Here is a 16,531-nt window from a genome sequence, read left to right as displayed (position 1 = left end):
TGGGTGATGATCACTTGTATCCGCTATAATTTTAACCTACAATTAAATATATTTACCTCATAATATTAAAAGTCATGTGATTTCAATAAAACATATATATTGAAAAAAAAGGAAAAAGAAAGATCTTATTAAATATTATTGGAACCACAGTATTTGTAGATTAAAATTTGAATCTCTTAAAAGACTTCAGGACTCCTAAAGCTAGCATTCTCAATGGTTGTAGACCTACCTGACAAATTTGTTTTACAAAACATTCTCTTTATATAGTGGGATATTAAGTCCTAAAGCATGTTCAATTTATATATATTTCAGATAGAGTGTCTTAAAAACTAAGCAATATCAAAATTTTAAAATAATAATCTTTATTATCTATAAGAAAATTGTCTTACAATTTGTGCATTACATAAATGTTTAACATAGTTATTTTCTTTGGATTTAATATATATTTCTTTGTCAAAATTTTATCAGCATGTACCCAAATAAATATTCAAAACTGGGAGAGTTAGATTTTATAACTTCTATGTTTGACAAAAAGATTTATATATGAATATGATTTTTAAGGGATGAAAAAAAAAGACCTTACAAAATCTCAATGCTATTAGAAGTATCCTATCTATTCTTTATTATATAATATTCGGACTCAATATTAAGTGCATTTCATAATTTAAAATATCTTCAAAGTTAAATAATTCCAAGGTACTAATTGAACAGTTACCTAGGAGCCTGTTTAAAATATGAGGAAGTGATAAAAGTTGTTTCACTGTATGTATAAAAAATATGCCAGAGCAAACATGAGTAAAACTTAAGATTTTCTATTCTACAGAGTATATGAAGGCCAAAATAAGAAACTGATGCAAATGATGTTTAGAAAAAAACTTGGACAGCTCCATAAAGTTTCAGAAAAACCTAGATCTATGTTGAACTGACCATTTTAGCACATTCTATTATATTGTTTCACTATTACTTTATTTGTTGACTTATCTCAAATCATCTCTCTCCCCCCCCCCCCCCTCAAATTTACAAAATCTCTAGGCTTAAGTTTTATGAAATCTGTAGGTTTATATTTTATGAAATATGTAGGCTTATTTTGTGAAAGCTGTAAGCTTATGTCTTATGAAATCTATAGGCTTATGTTTTATGAAATTTGTAGCCTTATGGTTTATAAAATCTGTAGGCTTGTTTTATGAGGGAAGCAGTGGCTGAGTGGTTAAGCGCTTGAATTCCAAACATGAAGTCCTGGTTTTGAATCTGTGAAGACTTGGATGTAGACGGCATGGTCTGAAAGGGGATCTTACTTATGTTTTATTAAATCTGTAGGTTTATGCTGTATTAAATGTGTAGGCTTATGTTTTATGAGATCAGTAAGCTTATGTTTTATGAAATCTGTAGGCTTATGTTGTACACTCAATGTTATAATCTAAACACGCTTGACAAGAATAGTTATGTGCATATGTCATATTTACTGTAAATGTTATTATTCTTTAATGTTATATTTTAAAATTAATGATCTTATGCTATGTATGAAAATTTGCCTGAAACTTATATTTATTTTATTGCATTATGGGACATGTACCTACTGTAAAACTTGATTTGATTCATTCAAATAAATAATTACCAATTAAAACAATTATTGCCTATATTTTTTCCAAATATGATATGTCCAGATGACATTTCCTTATTAGGTTAAGAAACTTCTGACATTGCTAGAGCTTTCACACCACTGGAAGAAGCATCTCGACCAGCAGGACTTGAGATAAATGACAGTAAAACTAAGTATGTTACAACGACAGGAAGCAATCTGGCAGAAAAAAAAAAGATATTAAAATTACTGAATACAAATTTGAAATGTAGATCTGTTCAAATACAAAGGAACTATGATAGACTCTAAAATGATCTTTTGACAGAAATATAGGCATGTCTAGCAGCAGGTAACAGAGCATTTTATATCAGTCAGCACATAGTTTATAAAAGAAAAAGTATATCAAGGAAAACTAATATACAAAACATAAGACCAGTAGGCAATCGCTAAATACTTGAGAATGGAAAATCATTAGAAAAAAATTTATTGTGCTAAAAGAAAAAAATTCTGGATGGTGGACAACCACTAACCAGGAGATATACCAATTATATGAAGACACCTCTATAGTGACTGAAATAAAACCAGATTACATTGGGCAGGTGAAAAAAGAATGTCAGAGCATGGAGGAGCAAAAATAGTATACCCGCAAAAAACAAAAAAGGCAGGAGAGCCAAAGGCAAACCAGGAATACATTGGCTTGTTGAGTTTCTTCTTATTTGAAGTTTTTCTATTCACAATGTCTGTAGAGTGAATGTGAAGGCTGGACACAACATTTCAAACACAGAATGTGATAATGAAAAGGTCTGAAAGTTGACTTTAAGATGATTACCTCTAATAGGTTCAAAAGGATGGTAAATTCAAAGATCATCAACCTTCCAAGAGGTTATACTTTGAAGAAGATAATGACTGTCAGAATGTTTATTATTAGAACTTCACATCATAATAAATTAACACAAAAGACATGAAATAAATATTCAAATTGATTTATTAAAACAAAAGATAACAGTACTGTAACGCTCTAGACATAAATCTTGAATGTATACATAATATATTGAATAGACTGATTGTGCTTAAAGAGCCAAAAGTCCAATCTAAGGCACTGAAAATAATCTGTAATAAATAATATTGCACACATCTAATAGCATAATATTTGAATTAGTTCAAGCACACACAGAGTGCAACAAGCCTGGTTTATAAACTTTCATTCAGAAGACAATCATGGAATTATTAGCAATGGCATCTCTAATCCATTACAAAGTTAACAATATGAAATGTTCAAGTTAAGTGATTAAACACAAGCATCCTCTGAGATGTTTTCATTAATTGTAAAAGCAGATCCACTGATCCAGAAACATGATATAATTTTATGGTTTTAGATCTATAGTTTACTAATAATTATGTAGGTTTTAGTCTTGCAACTATTGAAAATTGTAACAATGACATTTTCATTTTATATTCAATTCAATATAAGAAAGAAAACAAGATTAAGTCAAATAGTTTCATAAAAACTATAATACTGATATGAAGAAACAGCTAAATGAAAAAAATGATTTATGTAAAACTTTAACTAAGAATTGAAATGCTAAATATTTTTATTCCTTTATATTTTCATTTTACTTATTTAAACATACCTACATTTTTATGCCTTGATATAGAAATGAACATAAACATAACAGTTGAATCACTTTTAAATGTACAATTTCGCAATAAATTTATAAAATGTATTTCTGATAAAGTTCCTCTACTCTCATGCTCAACCATCAAAGCACAAAATCATAACTAACAGTTTCAATTTTTAGCAAATTTACACTGGACTCTTGCTTCTAAAAATATCTGAAAATCCGGAACTGCCACCTGGTAGATCTTGTTCAAGTTCAATCCAGCCATCAAACTCAGTTCTCATAAGAATATATTCCTTCACCTTCTCTGCTACAGGAAGGACCACTACCTTCTGATGTATTGGTGAACAAAGACTAGACCTGATACATCTTCTACATGCATCAGTCAGAGTGAATGGGTTATGAGTATAGAAATGAAACAAGTCCATTATGTCTTGTTTTTGCTTTTGTGTGTAATGTGTATTTATTCCTTGAGTTCTCTTGAGCAATAATTCTAAAATACGAATAGTTTTGTAAGGAACCACCCTGAAACATAAAAGAAAAGGTTTCACAGATCAAAATGGCGAAATAAAACAAGAAAGACTGTATCCTCATTTAGAAACAGCCATCACATTGAAAGACTTCATTTCATTTAGTAAAAAAAAAATGCATGCAAACAAGACAATATTAAATTGATTGAAGCCAACTCACAGCAGAAAAAAAAGCTTTAAAATATAAAAAGTTAAATTTCTCATTCCTAACTTAGTTGATTCCAGTTAATCTGACTACATTTTGGTTCAAGCCAAAATCTTGTTCATTATGCCTGTCTTCAAAGCAGCAAATTCTAATTATCTTATCTTATCTTATATAATACAGATGTTACTTCAAAAAAGAAGATGATTACGTCCTACGCGTCATGCATTTAGTCATGCATATTAACCAATGACTTAAATTCTGCCAAGTCACTGGTTTTCCTGGCTAGCTCAGGCAACCCATTCCATGCTCTAATAGCACTAGGGAAGAAGGAGTATTTGTACAAATTTGTCCTAGCATATGGGATGAGGAATGTGCCTTTATCTTTGTGTCTTTCAGAGTATTTTATTAAATTCTGTTTTTGTATTTGAAGATTATGGTTCAGTGTTTTATGTATTATTGCTACTTTACTTTTGAGCCTTCTGTCCTGAAGGCTTTCTAAATTTAGTGATTTTACTAAAGGTGTTACTCTAGTCAAATGTGAATATTCGTTTGTTATGAATCGCACTGCTCTATTTTGTGTCTGTTCTAGTTTCTTAATGTTTTCTTGAGTTGAGGGGTCCCAAACAGAGGATGCATATTCTATTATTGGCCTAACCAAGGTTAAATAACATTTTAGTTTTATGTTCTTATTTGATTTATAGAAATTTCTTTTAATAAATCCTAATGCTTTGTTTGATTTTTTTGTAGTTTCATCAATATGAGGATTCCATGACAGTTTTTCATTTATTATAACACCTAGGTATTTTGCGTTTTTAGTCTGTGTTACTGGTTTGCCATGAATAAGATAAGTGGAATTAATTTGTTTTAGTTTTTTTGTTACTCTTAACAACTGACATTTTTCTGGGTGGAAAGACATGCTCCAATTTGATTCCCATTTCTGTAATTCATCTAATTCTCTTTGTAAAATATCTGTGTCTTGTGTTGTTTTTATTGTTCTATATATTATGCAATCGTCTGCAAATAATCTGACTTTTGTTCCTGAAGTAATGCAATTTGGTAAATCATTTATGTAAATTAAAAATAGTAGTGGACCCAAGACTGTTCCTTGAGGTACACCTGAGTTTACTGTTATCGGTGTTGATTTAGAACCATTTATTATTACAGTTTGTTCTCTCCCTATCAGAAAGTCTTTAATCCACTGATGCAGTGGACCATTAATGCCGAAATATTTTAATTTTTTAAGCAAACTATGGTGGTGAACTTTGTCAAAAGCCTTAGAAAAATCTAGTAAGATAGCATCTAATTAGACAGATAAGACCTGCTTATAACCTGTGTTGAAACATACATGCATTATGTACATTTGTAAGATTTTTATCCTGAACTTTTATACAGGAGGATCTGAGCAAGTGGAGTTAAATGACAATGATAATGACCACATTGTAAGACAATTATTTACGTTAAAATAACTGGCTTGTCAATTACAGGTAGAAGTCTTATGTTAAATGATGATCTATATATAACACGTGGTGATATAATTATAACTTTTCTATTGTAGCATACACTTATATCAATATATTAACAAGAATTACTTTAGCTTGCTAATTCTTTGAAAAACAACTACATGATACTGAGCTTGTGACAAATAATTCTTTGATGTTGTCTTCTCATCGCTTAATAAGAGCATCATAATCACTTTCCAGGTCTTGCAATTTTTATTACAATTCTTTTTTTGAGCTTGCAACTTCTTCATGGATGGAAAAACCTGGACACGGTTCGCGAAAACAATTTTGAAATATTAACTTCTAAAATTAAATTTGGTCTTGAAAATCTTTACCTTAAACAGGCATGTAGTTTTTTTGCAGGCCCTATTCATTAAAGAGTAAAATAAATAAATAGACTTTCAATAATATTTTGTACACTATCTTCTAAGTCTGGATCTATAGGTCTATCATTTTATAGAGTAGATTTATACATTTGCATAATCAGGATTTTTTTTTCAGGGAAGGGGGGGGGGGGGGGGGGATAGTGGCAGGGTAATTTTTTTTTCATTGTTTAACTCTTTCATTTATTAGCTAGTAAGAGCAAAATAATTTCTCTTACAAAGGTTGGTCAGCTGTATAAAGGACGAATGGTCTCTTTTAAAAAAGTATTTTATATATTTAACTTGTTTTTTAATCGTAGCACAGACTGTTTGTGCTGGTACGAACTTCACTGAGTGCAAAAGAAACGAAGCAGCATCAGTCAAGAGAAAGAAAAAGAAAGCTGCCCTGTCAGCTAGCCCTAGGACATATGCATATATATGCACCAACTGTTGCAAACTCTGCTTCTCCAGAATTGGTTTGATCAGTCACACCAGATTCTGCCCCGTCTCAAGATGAATCCAAACCCAGTGACTCACCAGGGTGCATCCATTGTCTTCTGAGACATGAAGAGCCATATATCATAGCACAGAAGCTCATTTGTCTAAGGAGACTTAATTCTTCATAATTCTCTACCATCAGAAAGAAGAGAGAAGTGTTTTTAGTTCTTATTAATGCTTGCATTCTTTAATCCAATCATAATACAGATTGATCAGAATAAGTATTAAGATTTGTTTCCTATAGCAGACATGCTCTATTAAAAAGATCTGACTGAATGTTTTAAACAATACTTTTAAATTGAAATGTTTACCTGTAATTTTGTAGCAACATTTTCATTGTATCCAAATTTTTGTGAGTCATGGCCAAAAACAAAGGTTCTATTCCTAAATGTGGGTGAGGATCTTCATGAAGAATGCAGCAAATTTGTGGACACTTCAGCTGTTACACAAAGTACATTAATATTTTAGCCTACATTCTATTCTTGTAAAAAAAAAAATTTGAAGCTCAAAATGTAAAGGCTCAATGATAATAACCGGTAGTTATATAAAGAAAATAAACCTTATATTGTAATTCAAGATCACATCCACACTGCAATAGAGCCCTTACTGCAGTCTGACTATCTTCTCCTAAAGCTGCCATAATTGGAGTTTCCCCTTTCTCATTCATCTGTACTTACAAACAAAGAAAAAATTAAGTCCACATCCAAGACAATATAATCAAATACAATTATTACACAATAACAATATATTAAGGTGGGTTAAGTACATTGGTATGCCTTTTGATCCAAGCTTTTTAGATGAATTTTAAAAACCCAGACTGCCATGCCTACTAAATGACCACAAAATTCAACAGATAGGAGCATCATTCTAGCCTATTTGAATTTCTAAGCAATAATCTTGAATACAATGAGAAAAAATGTATGAATGCTATAACACTGAAAGTTTGATCAATAAAAGAGCTACTAAAATTTTTTTTTGTAATGTTATAAACTTTTCAATTTTGTTGTTTCTAATAAATTAAAATTTTTAATCTTCTATAATGAGTTCAGTCTATTTCTATTTCATAAAATTATTCTATTCAGTTCAGTCTATTTCATGCCATGATGATCTTATGTTTAAACTATTGATATTACCTGGTTGATGTCACAACCATGCTCAGCTAAGAGTTGAATGATGCCAGCCCTGCCTTGTGTTGCTGCAGCATGAATGGGTAATGCATTGGGGTAGATGCAGGAAGTAGAACAACCACTCTTGCTTAGCATGTAGGAAACAATCTCAGTCAGGCCTCGCCAACAGGCCAAATATAAAGGAGATTTATGTTCAGAGTTTAAGGCATCCAAGTTGCTGCCTGCAAGTTTACAGAGAAATTAAACAGATTTCTAGAAAGATCTAGAAAGATTTGAGTTTAAAAAAAATACTGGTCTCATTATAACATTTAGGACAATTTAAAAAAAAAAGTTTCAAGGTTTGTATTTCACAATAAAATACATTAAATTACCTATATTGACTGTAATCTTCATTGACATTAAATGTAATACAACATCATCGTTACCAATAATGAAGATCAGCCTTTGGTAGAATCATTTAAGTAGCTATATTTTCTAGCACCCGGGTTTCCAGATACAGAATTTAGTTTGTACTGAAACATAGTCTTCAGTCAAAAGCTCACCATATTTACCATAATTTCAGTAAATAAAACATAATGCTATATTTGAGGTCTATTAATTAATCTTAGGCGGACACGTATCCTGGATATGGTAATCAATGCTTAATTAATTCTACTAAGGGTAAATTAAAATAAAGACAAATACCGCTCCTAAAAATAAAACACCCTCTATAGTTTGTTTTGAAACACAGCTCTGTTTACCTTTATCTATAAGGAGATGAGCCGCTAGGGAGTAATGTTGGCAGATAGCTTCATGGAGGGCTGTCTGCTTGGTTATTGTATTCCTAATATTCACATCACTTCCAGCCTCAAGTAGAAGCTCTATAATCTAATCATAGTTGAGGCAAAGTAATACAAAAAAAAGATGTTAACACCATTTTAAAAATATAACAAAAGGCTCTTAGTTGTTAAGCTCATCAAAACTGAATTACTGTTTTCAAAAGTCAAATGATTGTTCCATACCTCTAAATTACAGCGTGATGCTACAGATGCTAAAAGTGCATGCTGACCATTGATGTCCACTGCATTCACAGAGCAGCCTAAAAAATAACAAAAAAAAGACAACTTTTGTTATACAAAACAAAAACATTCTAAAAATGAATACTGATGTCATTTTAAAATAAGAAACATGGTTCTTATAGTCAAATAACAAACTCTCCTAGTCACCTATTTCATTATACAACAAAAGTGTTTATATTCAAGTCAATAGAAAAACAAACATTTCATGGCATGTACATTGATGCAGTGAGTACAGGGAACTATTTCTTACCCTTGCTCTACATCTTACCTGCATCCAGACACAGCTTGACAATGTCCTTATTGCCACCATAAACAGCTGCATGCAAGACTGAACTCCCCTTTTTGGTCACCAGGTTAACAGAAGCCCCATTAGCCAGTAAAAACTTACACATTTCTGTAACATCATTAACACCAAAATATATTTAATTAACCAATTCCATTTGAAATACTAGCTATATCATAAATAGAATTACTGCTAAAAATCAAGGCTGAAAAACCTTTTTTTCAGACTTACCAAAGTCACCTGCAGAAGCAGCTTGATACAAGGGTGTCCAGTTTTCTCCATCCATTTTATTGACATCTGCTCCAGCCTTCACCATTTCTTCAACCAAACTTCGCATTTCACTATTCTCTTCAGGGTCAAACATCATGGAAACTATGTAGGCAGATATCATTGAGATTTTGCTTTTAATTATTAGATTCAAAAGATTAATATTTATTTCCGCAATTTAAAGCATATAAAAGAAACAAAAAAATAATTAAATGGAAAAAGTATGATAAAATTTGTTAATATCAGTTATTAATGTCTCCTTCCTTCTTGGTAGTCAATGTAATGTAGATATAAACAAAATACAAACAGAAGAGTTGAAGAATTAAAAAATCTAATGAAATAATAAAGTTCAATGAACCATTTCAAAACAACTTTCCCACAGTAGAGAATGTACTTATTAGTAAAAGCATTTTTTTTTTTTTTTAAATTTTATCTGAGCATAAACAAATAGTCTGAATAAAAAAAGCGAAGAAAGCCAATGACTTAAACAGAATTCACTTAACACAAATGGCATTTGTTATTTATAAGATAAGAGAAAAGAAAACCATTTCACTGTCATCAAATGTTCCAGTTTGTACTTACCTTGTCTAATGACAGCATGTAGTGGTGCCCACTGTTTTCTGTCTGCCAGGTTCACTTCACAGCCAGACGATATCAAACTTTTTGCCACTTTTGTATGATTGCTAGATATGGCTTCTGTAGAATAGTAATAATTTTTTAAAATCATTATTCAAAAGGGGATGTCACAGATTTTTTTTTAAACTTAGAGTATCTTTAGAAAGTTGCACTCTCATAGTCTTTAGTACATCTCAGTGCAGTGTTTCTCAAACTTTTACGAGTGACCCCCACCCATTTTCATGCATTCTGAGCTTCAGAAATTCATTTTTCTATTGTGAATGACTTCTGAACAGGAGGTGTGAAGAGCTTAAGTTATGCACACTGTCTCAACTCTCCCACATTGCAAATCTAGGCTTCTATAAATGATGATGATGGAATGAAATAATTTGTATAACTTGTAAGTTATCACTAAAATATTTGATGGTCCATAAGCAACATGACTAACCTAGCAATGGGGTGAAGCCTTTTACAGTGGAGTTATTCAAATCAGCATGGTATTCAATTAGAACTTTCATAATTTCCTCATGTCCCACACTAGCAGCTTCATAAGCAGCTGTACGCCCAGATCTGCTCTTTTTGTTGACATCAGCTCCTGTAAAAAATGTGTTAAAACCTCATATCTATTTAGTCCAGAATGAAAGTAAAATTGATGAATAATTTTATTTTTAAATTAAAATGTCAAAACATCATTTCAACAATGAGTCTAAAACCAAAGATTTAATAAAAAATTTAATATTAATTTTCTTAAACAAATCCACAGTTAGCTTAAAAAAAATAAATAAAAGTATAAAATTAAACATTAACAAAATAAACAATGTATTAAATTTAATTTTACCAATGTTTGCAGTATATAATGGTACAATACTGAACTAAAGACACTTTGAGTCAGTGCAAAACAAAACTAAACACCTTTGCTGTAGCACTTGTTGCACTGTAATATTGAATATTATTTAACATTTTTGAAAGATCCTTTCATTTCAACCTCAAGTGAGTTTTAGCACCTATAGCATACCAACATATTCCAATAAATTACAAATTGCAATGGACTAAGTGTAAAGTTGAAAATTTCATGATCCAGTCCAGCCAGTGTGTGTAGATGGTAAAGTAATGGCTTAGTCTAGCAAATATCAAGGTGTCAGTGTAACAATTGTAAGATGTATGCTCCATTCCAGCAGGATTACAAGCTTCTATGTTTAGTTGATTAGCTTATTTGTTCAGTCAAAAAGATCAGGGTGTGAGATGTATATAATCTTACTAAGTAAATAATTATAACAATAATAATAATAATCTTCTCCTTCGTTATCAAATCTTGTTACCTATGAACTTGAAGATGACTGAGAAGTCTGATTCTAGCTTTCACAAGCCAATTATATTTAAGGCACAGGTAAGTTGGGTCTATTGAAGTACAGCCTGCTTTTTTTAGCTGATCTTTTTTTCTTAACTTTCCTCTTAGCCTGAAACACTGAGACACACTACACTTTTATATACTGGACCTTGTACTCCTGCTACATGAAACAAGTTTCTTTCCTCCTTTGCTAAGAAAATAAATACATCCGCTGAAATGGTTTGATCACATAACTGAACAGTATCCATGCCATAACAAAAAGGTTTCAACTATTATAAGCTTGACTTGTCTGCATCAGTGATAATTGAATCCCTAAACAGTTTTTCTATGGGGAGCTGTGCATTTGGAAGCATTCTCAAGGGTGGTCAACCCAACTGATACAAAGATACTCCTAAGAGCTCTCTCAATGAATGTCTTGTACTGATAATTATTACATTAAGAAGGTATCTAATTGCATCTTTTTATACTGATAATCAAATTTTGTTTGTTCAGACATACAAGCTTGCAGTTCTAGTCACTGCTGCACTATCTAACTTCTCTACTAACCTGCTTGTAAGAGTGCCTTGACAACATCCACATGTCCTGCTTCTACAGCCACCATTAAAGGAGTTTTAAAAGTATAATCTCCCCAATCCGGATCTGCCCCTGCCTTTAGTAATTGTTGAACCATGCTAATATTACCAGATTGAGAAACATTGTACAAAGGTGTGAATCCTTTATTGTTAGCCAGGTTCAAACTGCATTTGGCTAATATTAGAATCTGTAGAAAACATATTACACATTCATTAATGAATAATTAAAATTATTGTTTAAGTAGTTATAAGGGCAACAGCAAGTAATAAGGCTGATTGAAGAATTGAAAAAAAAAAAAAGAATATAATAAAAGATTATAATTATTAATTACATTTAGTGTAGTTTATACATGCACAGGCAGTTTAGTTTACTTAAAAAAGTTGACGTTGTCTCTGTCACTAATAAAAAAGCAGAAACTGTAGTTTCCCAAAAAAAACAACTGTAATTACTAGGCTTACTGCAGATGGCTCGTCACTCATGTTTCTGTCCACTCAGCTGAGAGCGCTTGGCAGAGACCAGACCATCGACGTTAGGCCTGGAGTCGCATGTAGTGGCAAGCCGCAAGGTTGCTCTCAAATGCTCATCAGTCAGTCTTGACCATAATGCTGTTTTGTTGATCATTCTGGAAAACTGTTCGCCAAACGTATGTACTCCCAAACATCGCTCTGGGAAGAAACTGGTAGAAATCTGCAACGCCAACATCAGCATATTTTTGCTTCAGAATAGTGTCACACTTCAGGTCCAGTAGTTTCATCTGGACTTGCTCTGGAACGTTTTTCATGTCAACTGCGAGTAGTCTGGAGAGGATGTCTACGTAGTCTTTCAGGCGCTGTGGTTCAACCGTTATGCTCTGTAGAAAAGAGAAATGAGCCAGGTTTCCATCTGCCAGCTGAGTGGCCCACAAAGTCAGCTTGCATCTGAATGATTTGATGTGGTCAAACATCACGATAATCAGCTGCTTTGTGCCCTATAGTTGTGAATTAAGTGCATTGAGATGTTGCGTGATGTCAGTAAGAAAATCAAGATCCGACAAAAACATTGGGTCACTGAGCTGTGGTATGTCTCTGTCTTTCATTGCCATGAACAATGCTATTTCCCGTCGCAGTTCAAAAAATCTCTGCAGCACTTTTCCATGATTCAACCATCTGACTTCCGTATGATACAGCAACTCTTCGTATTCCGTTTCTAAATCAGCTAGAAATGATACAAACTGTCTGTGGTTGAGACCCTGTGCACGTATGAAGTTCACTGTCTTCACGACAACATCCATCACATTCTTCATTTGCAGACTTTTGCCACAGAGTGCTTCTTGGTGCTGAATGCAGTGTATGGCTGCAAAAGGTCCCGCCAAGCTGAGCAGATTCCGTTTCTCTACCATTAATCCGACAACACCAACCTTCTCTAAACACATTGCTGGTGCACCGTCCGTTGCCACAGAAACACGTTTTTCCCAAGGTAGCCCACACCTGTCAATACAAGCTTCCAGTTCTTGAAACACGTCACGGCCAGTCGTCCTTTCATGGGTAGTAAGTCCAATAGCCCTTCAACAATGTTCAAGTTTTCGTCGACCCCACGAATGAATACGGCACAGTATGCGGTGTCTGTTACACCAGTAGGCTCGTCCAGTGCAATGGAATATACTACAAAGTCTTTTGCAGCGGCAATCAGTTGCTGTTGAACATTTGTCGCTTACTCGGTGATCCTGCTTGCAACTGTGTTCGCAGTCAAACTTATGCCTTCGAAGAGCTTCTTTTTCTCGGGGCAGATAATTTCACACGCCTGTAGCATACACTCTTTTACAAACTGGCCTTCAGTGAATGGTCGTGATGCCTGTGCTATCATCTTGCTAACAACAAAGCTTGCCTTCACAGAATCTTGAAACATGTACCCCATCCCTCCCCATCTACCTCTCTTTCTCCTGTTTCACTGGCCGCGTGGCCTTATTAGCCACGCGGCCAAATGGTCAGAGCAGTGGTATAATGGTGGCCAGATTCTAGCCGCTAGCGGCCAGCAGTTACAATCAGGCCACCGTTAATCCAGCTTCTGCTGAAAGCCTAAGCAGTCGGTGGTCGACAGTGACACCTCATTTACTGATTTGTGCAGTTGTAAATCATTTCACGGCTTATATGTGGTCATTGTAAATTTTATCTATTTTTTTTTAATTCGCGGACGTGGCAGTTTCAAAATAGCACAAAATAGTTTCGCGGGCAACGTGTTTGAGACCCTTGATTTAAAGCATGATTGATTACTCTAACACATGGTTTTCCAAACCTTTGACATATATGTCTAAACCATCTATAATTTTCAAAAACTGAGTATTCTTTGCCTCCAAAAAACTCTTCCTGTATTCACGTACCACACTTTGGGAAACACTGTTCTAACCCATTGCTTGTGAACATTGCCAAGATTTTCTACATACAGATGAGATGAGACATTTATGGTAACATTGGAGCTATGGTGATGTGTGCTACTTTTAAACCACTGTCTCCTGGAAACATTTATAAGAGGAAATATATAGGCCAACAGGGAACCGTAACATCAATTTGAGTTTAATTCATGTAGTTTGCAAAATGTAAGGGGTTGCTAGCCCTTGTCCCAACTGCCATATGACTGGTCATGAGCCTTGCCTGCACTGCAGTAGTCACAGCAATGTTAAGGTTCTCAGTTTAAGTCATTAAAAAAATCATTATAAAATCACTCTAAGTAAGAATTGCTAACCTCAGCTATTTCTTTAAATCCTTTAACTGCACAAGCATTTAATGCTGAGTTACCCGATTCATTTTGTAAATCCAAATCAGCACCATGATCAACTAATAATTGAACAACATCAGAGAAACCTCTCCAACAAGCCATGTTGAGCAGTGAGTTCCCACCTGCATCAGCCTGGTTGACATTAGCACCCTAGTCACAAGAAAACAATTTTTTTAAATTATAAAAACATAAGATTATAAATCTAATTTGTAAATTATGTCTTCTGTGATACTAGGATTTGTAGTTAATAACTCAATAACATTAACATGATCATGGCCTACCTTAGCTATGAGTAAAGAACAAATATCTGCATATCCTTGACAAACAGCTAACTGAAGGGAAGTTTGGCTACTATATTGGAAATCTATTTCAAATTCAGAACTTAAAATAGTTTTGATCATTTCAATGTCCCTGTCCATTATGGCTTTTTGCAGTAGCCTAATGTTTCTCCTTTTCTCACGTCTCTCAAATCCAGCTTTGCCAGAAGCATCAACATTTCTTCTCACAGAAGAACCTGTACTGACTTGAATAGTAGAAAAAAAGAGACAAATATTAAATAGAAAAAGTAATTTTAAGCTTATTACATTTTTGCATTTAGAAAAATTTCATTGGTAAATACTCACCATGAGAAGGTTGTGGATTAAGGTTGTCAGAATTACTAGTGTTATCTTGGTTCATCCTCTTTAGTTCACTTAGTGAGGTGAGTATAACTATTATGGTTTTATTTATGGATCTGCAGGATAAAGAAATTTATGAATCCTCAATTTAATGTCAAAGGGATATAATTACTAACAATGCCAAAGCTACAAAAATTAATAAAATTAATGTATATTATATCAGACGTTACTTCAAAAGAGAAGATAATTACATCCTACGCATATTATGTCTCAATCTAGTCATGGATGTTAATCAGTGAGTTAAACTCTGCTAAGTCGTTGGTTTTTATGGCTAAATCAGGTAACCCATTCTATTCTCTAATCATATTGCATATATAAATATTATTATATAGAGGCTATATATATATAGACTCTCTCTCTGTCTCTCTCTCTCTATATATATATATATATAAAGTAAGTAAAGTTCCCCTTTCAGACCTTGTGGTCTATAGGGCAGATGATGTAAAGGTCATCTGTTTCTGTGGCCTATGGTTAACAAGGGTGTCATGTGGCCAGCACAACGACCAACCGCCTTTACTTTTCCCTAACTAATGTCAGGTACCCATTAGAGCTGGGTGGACTCAGAGGCGCCTGAAGATTCCGAAATTAAAAATCCCAGTCTTCACCAGAATTCGAACCTCTTTACCGCTCAGCCACTGCACCTCCATATATATATATTCATCTATAAATTCTATATTATAATTAATAATATATGTATAGAAGTATAGTATATATATAGATTCAATGGCGTCACTAGGGTCGGTGTCACACAGTGCGTTAACGTCACCATTTTCCTGCTCAAGCCTTTGCTGTCTTAGATAGTAGATGATACTAGATCTAGATCTACTATTATTTTAGTATTTTTAGTCTTAGTAGATCTTGATCTATTTCTCCAGATCTAATCTATCCTACCTGTACTACAGTACAGTCACAGTGTAACCTAGTCTACTAATTTAGTCTTAGTTTAGTCTTAGTTGTTTAGTAAAAGTAACTAATCTAGATTTCTTAGAATTTCTACTCTAGACTTAGACTAGTTAAAGTAGAAATGAATCTAGATCTAGAACTAGACTAGAATAATAATGTCACTATTAACGACTATTATCACTATAATAATTATTACTCAGTCCCCGGCAGTGACTATATTACTTACTATATTAGTAATTTAGTATATTAGTCTATATAATACCTATTATTAATTATTATTAAATTTATTATCAATATGCAGAAATTGCGATGTTTTTCTAGATCTCTAGACTAGATCTATTCTATAGTAAGTATGTACTTTATGTAGTAAATGTAGTATAATATAAATATAAGTATGTCACTATCTATGTCACTATCAGTATCATGTGCTATACTCTGCTCTGCTATACTAAGCTATAGCCTATATTGCCCTATATGATAATATGATTTATCCTTCGGACTGGAATACAAGCCTTATTATTATATTATTTATATAGATCTAGACATAATCTATATTCTAGATATATACATACTACATAGATCTACACTATTTATTACTATGCTCAAGACTATGGCACTATTCCACTTTGCTGCATTGGCTGCACTAGTGACTAGTAGTAGACTAGACTAGTATTTCAAGGGAGATCAGCAGCATAAA

The 16,531-nt window shown here is 33.1% G+C and overlaps 2 protein-coding genes across 3 annotated transcripts in view; one reads left to right on the top strand and one right to left on the bottom strand.

Annotated features, from left to right (window-relative positions):
• The window catches only part of LOC106054069 (uncharacterized), a 53,750-nt gene extending 52,129 nt beyond the window's left edge, over positions 1-1,621 (top strand). The window contains exon 68 of the mRNA XM_056021359.1: positions 824-1,621. Within this exon, the coding sequence (XP_055877334.1) occupies positions 824-926 (103 nt within the window). The 3' untranslated portion in view covers positions 927-1,621. The remainder of the gene's footprint in view (positions 1-823) is intronic.
• A 925-nt stretch (positions 1,622-2,546) lies between these two features.
• On the bottom strand, positions 2,547-16,523 carry LOC106054209 (ankyrin repeat domain-containing protein 50-like). Of its 2 annotated transcripts, none has more exons than XM_056021349.1 (15): positions 16,407-16,523; positions 14,878-14,987; positions 14,536-14,777; positions 14,222-14,404; positions 11,477-11,690; positions 10,031-10,177; positions 9,550-9,663; positions 8,932-9,072; positions 8,686-8,811; positions 8,361-8,437; positions 8,100-8,226; positions 7,366-7,580; positions 6,792-6,899; positions 6,544-6,671; positions 2,547-3,723 (listed from the first exon to the last, which is right to left on the bottom strand). In XM_056021349.1, the coding sequence occupies exons 2-15, from the start codon at positions 14,930-14,932 to the stop codon at positions 3,384-3,386; spliced, it is 2,217 nt and encodes a 738-aa protein (XP_055877324.1). In that variant the 5' UTR covers positions 14,933-14,987; positions 16,407-16,523; the 3' UTR covers positions 2,547-3,383. The 2 variants fall into 2 exon arrangements, with proteins under 2 accessions (XP_055877324.1, XP_055877323.1); XM_056021348.1 differs by having other exon boundaries at positions 16,432-16,515.
• Between the last annotated feature and the right edge of the window lie 8 nt (positions 16,524-16,531).

This window comes from Biomphalaria glabrata, chromosome 2, assembly GCF_947242115.1.
Source record: "Biomphalaria glabrata chromosome 2, xgBioGlab47.1, whole genome shotgun sequence".
In the NCBI taxonomy this organism is placed as follows: Eukaryota; Metazoa; Mollusca; class Gastropoda; family Planorbidae; genus Biomphalaria; species Biomphalaria glabrata.
Note: the sequence above shows the minus strand (reverse complement) of the source record. Positions and strands in the feature narration are given on the sequence as shown.

What these genes read in the sequence shown, in the direction of transcription:
- LOC106054209 (XM_056021349.1), bottom strand. Translation starts at nt 14,932, where the DNA reads ATGAACCAAGATAACACTAGTAATTCTGACAACCTTAATCCACAACCT. An exon ending in TAATCCACAACCTTCTCATG is followed by an intron (nt 14,778 to 14,877) that starts GTGAGTATTTAC and finishes CTACTATTCAAG; the next exon opens with TCAGTACAGGTTCTTCTGTG. An exon ending in ATGTTGCTACAAAATTACAG is followed by an intron (nt 3,724 to 6,543) that starts GTAAACATTTCA and finishes TTTATGTTTCAG; the next exon opens with GGTGGTTCCTTACAAAACTA.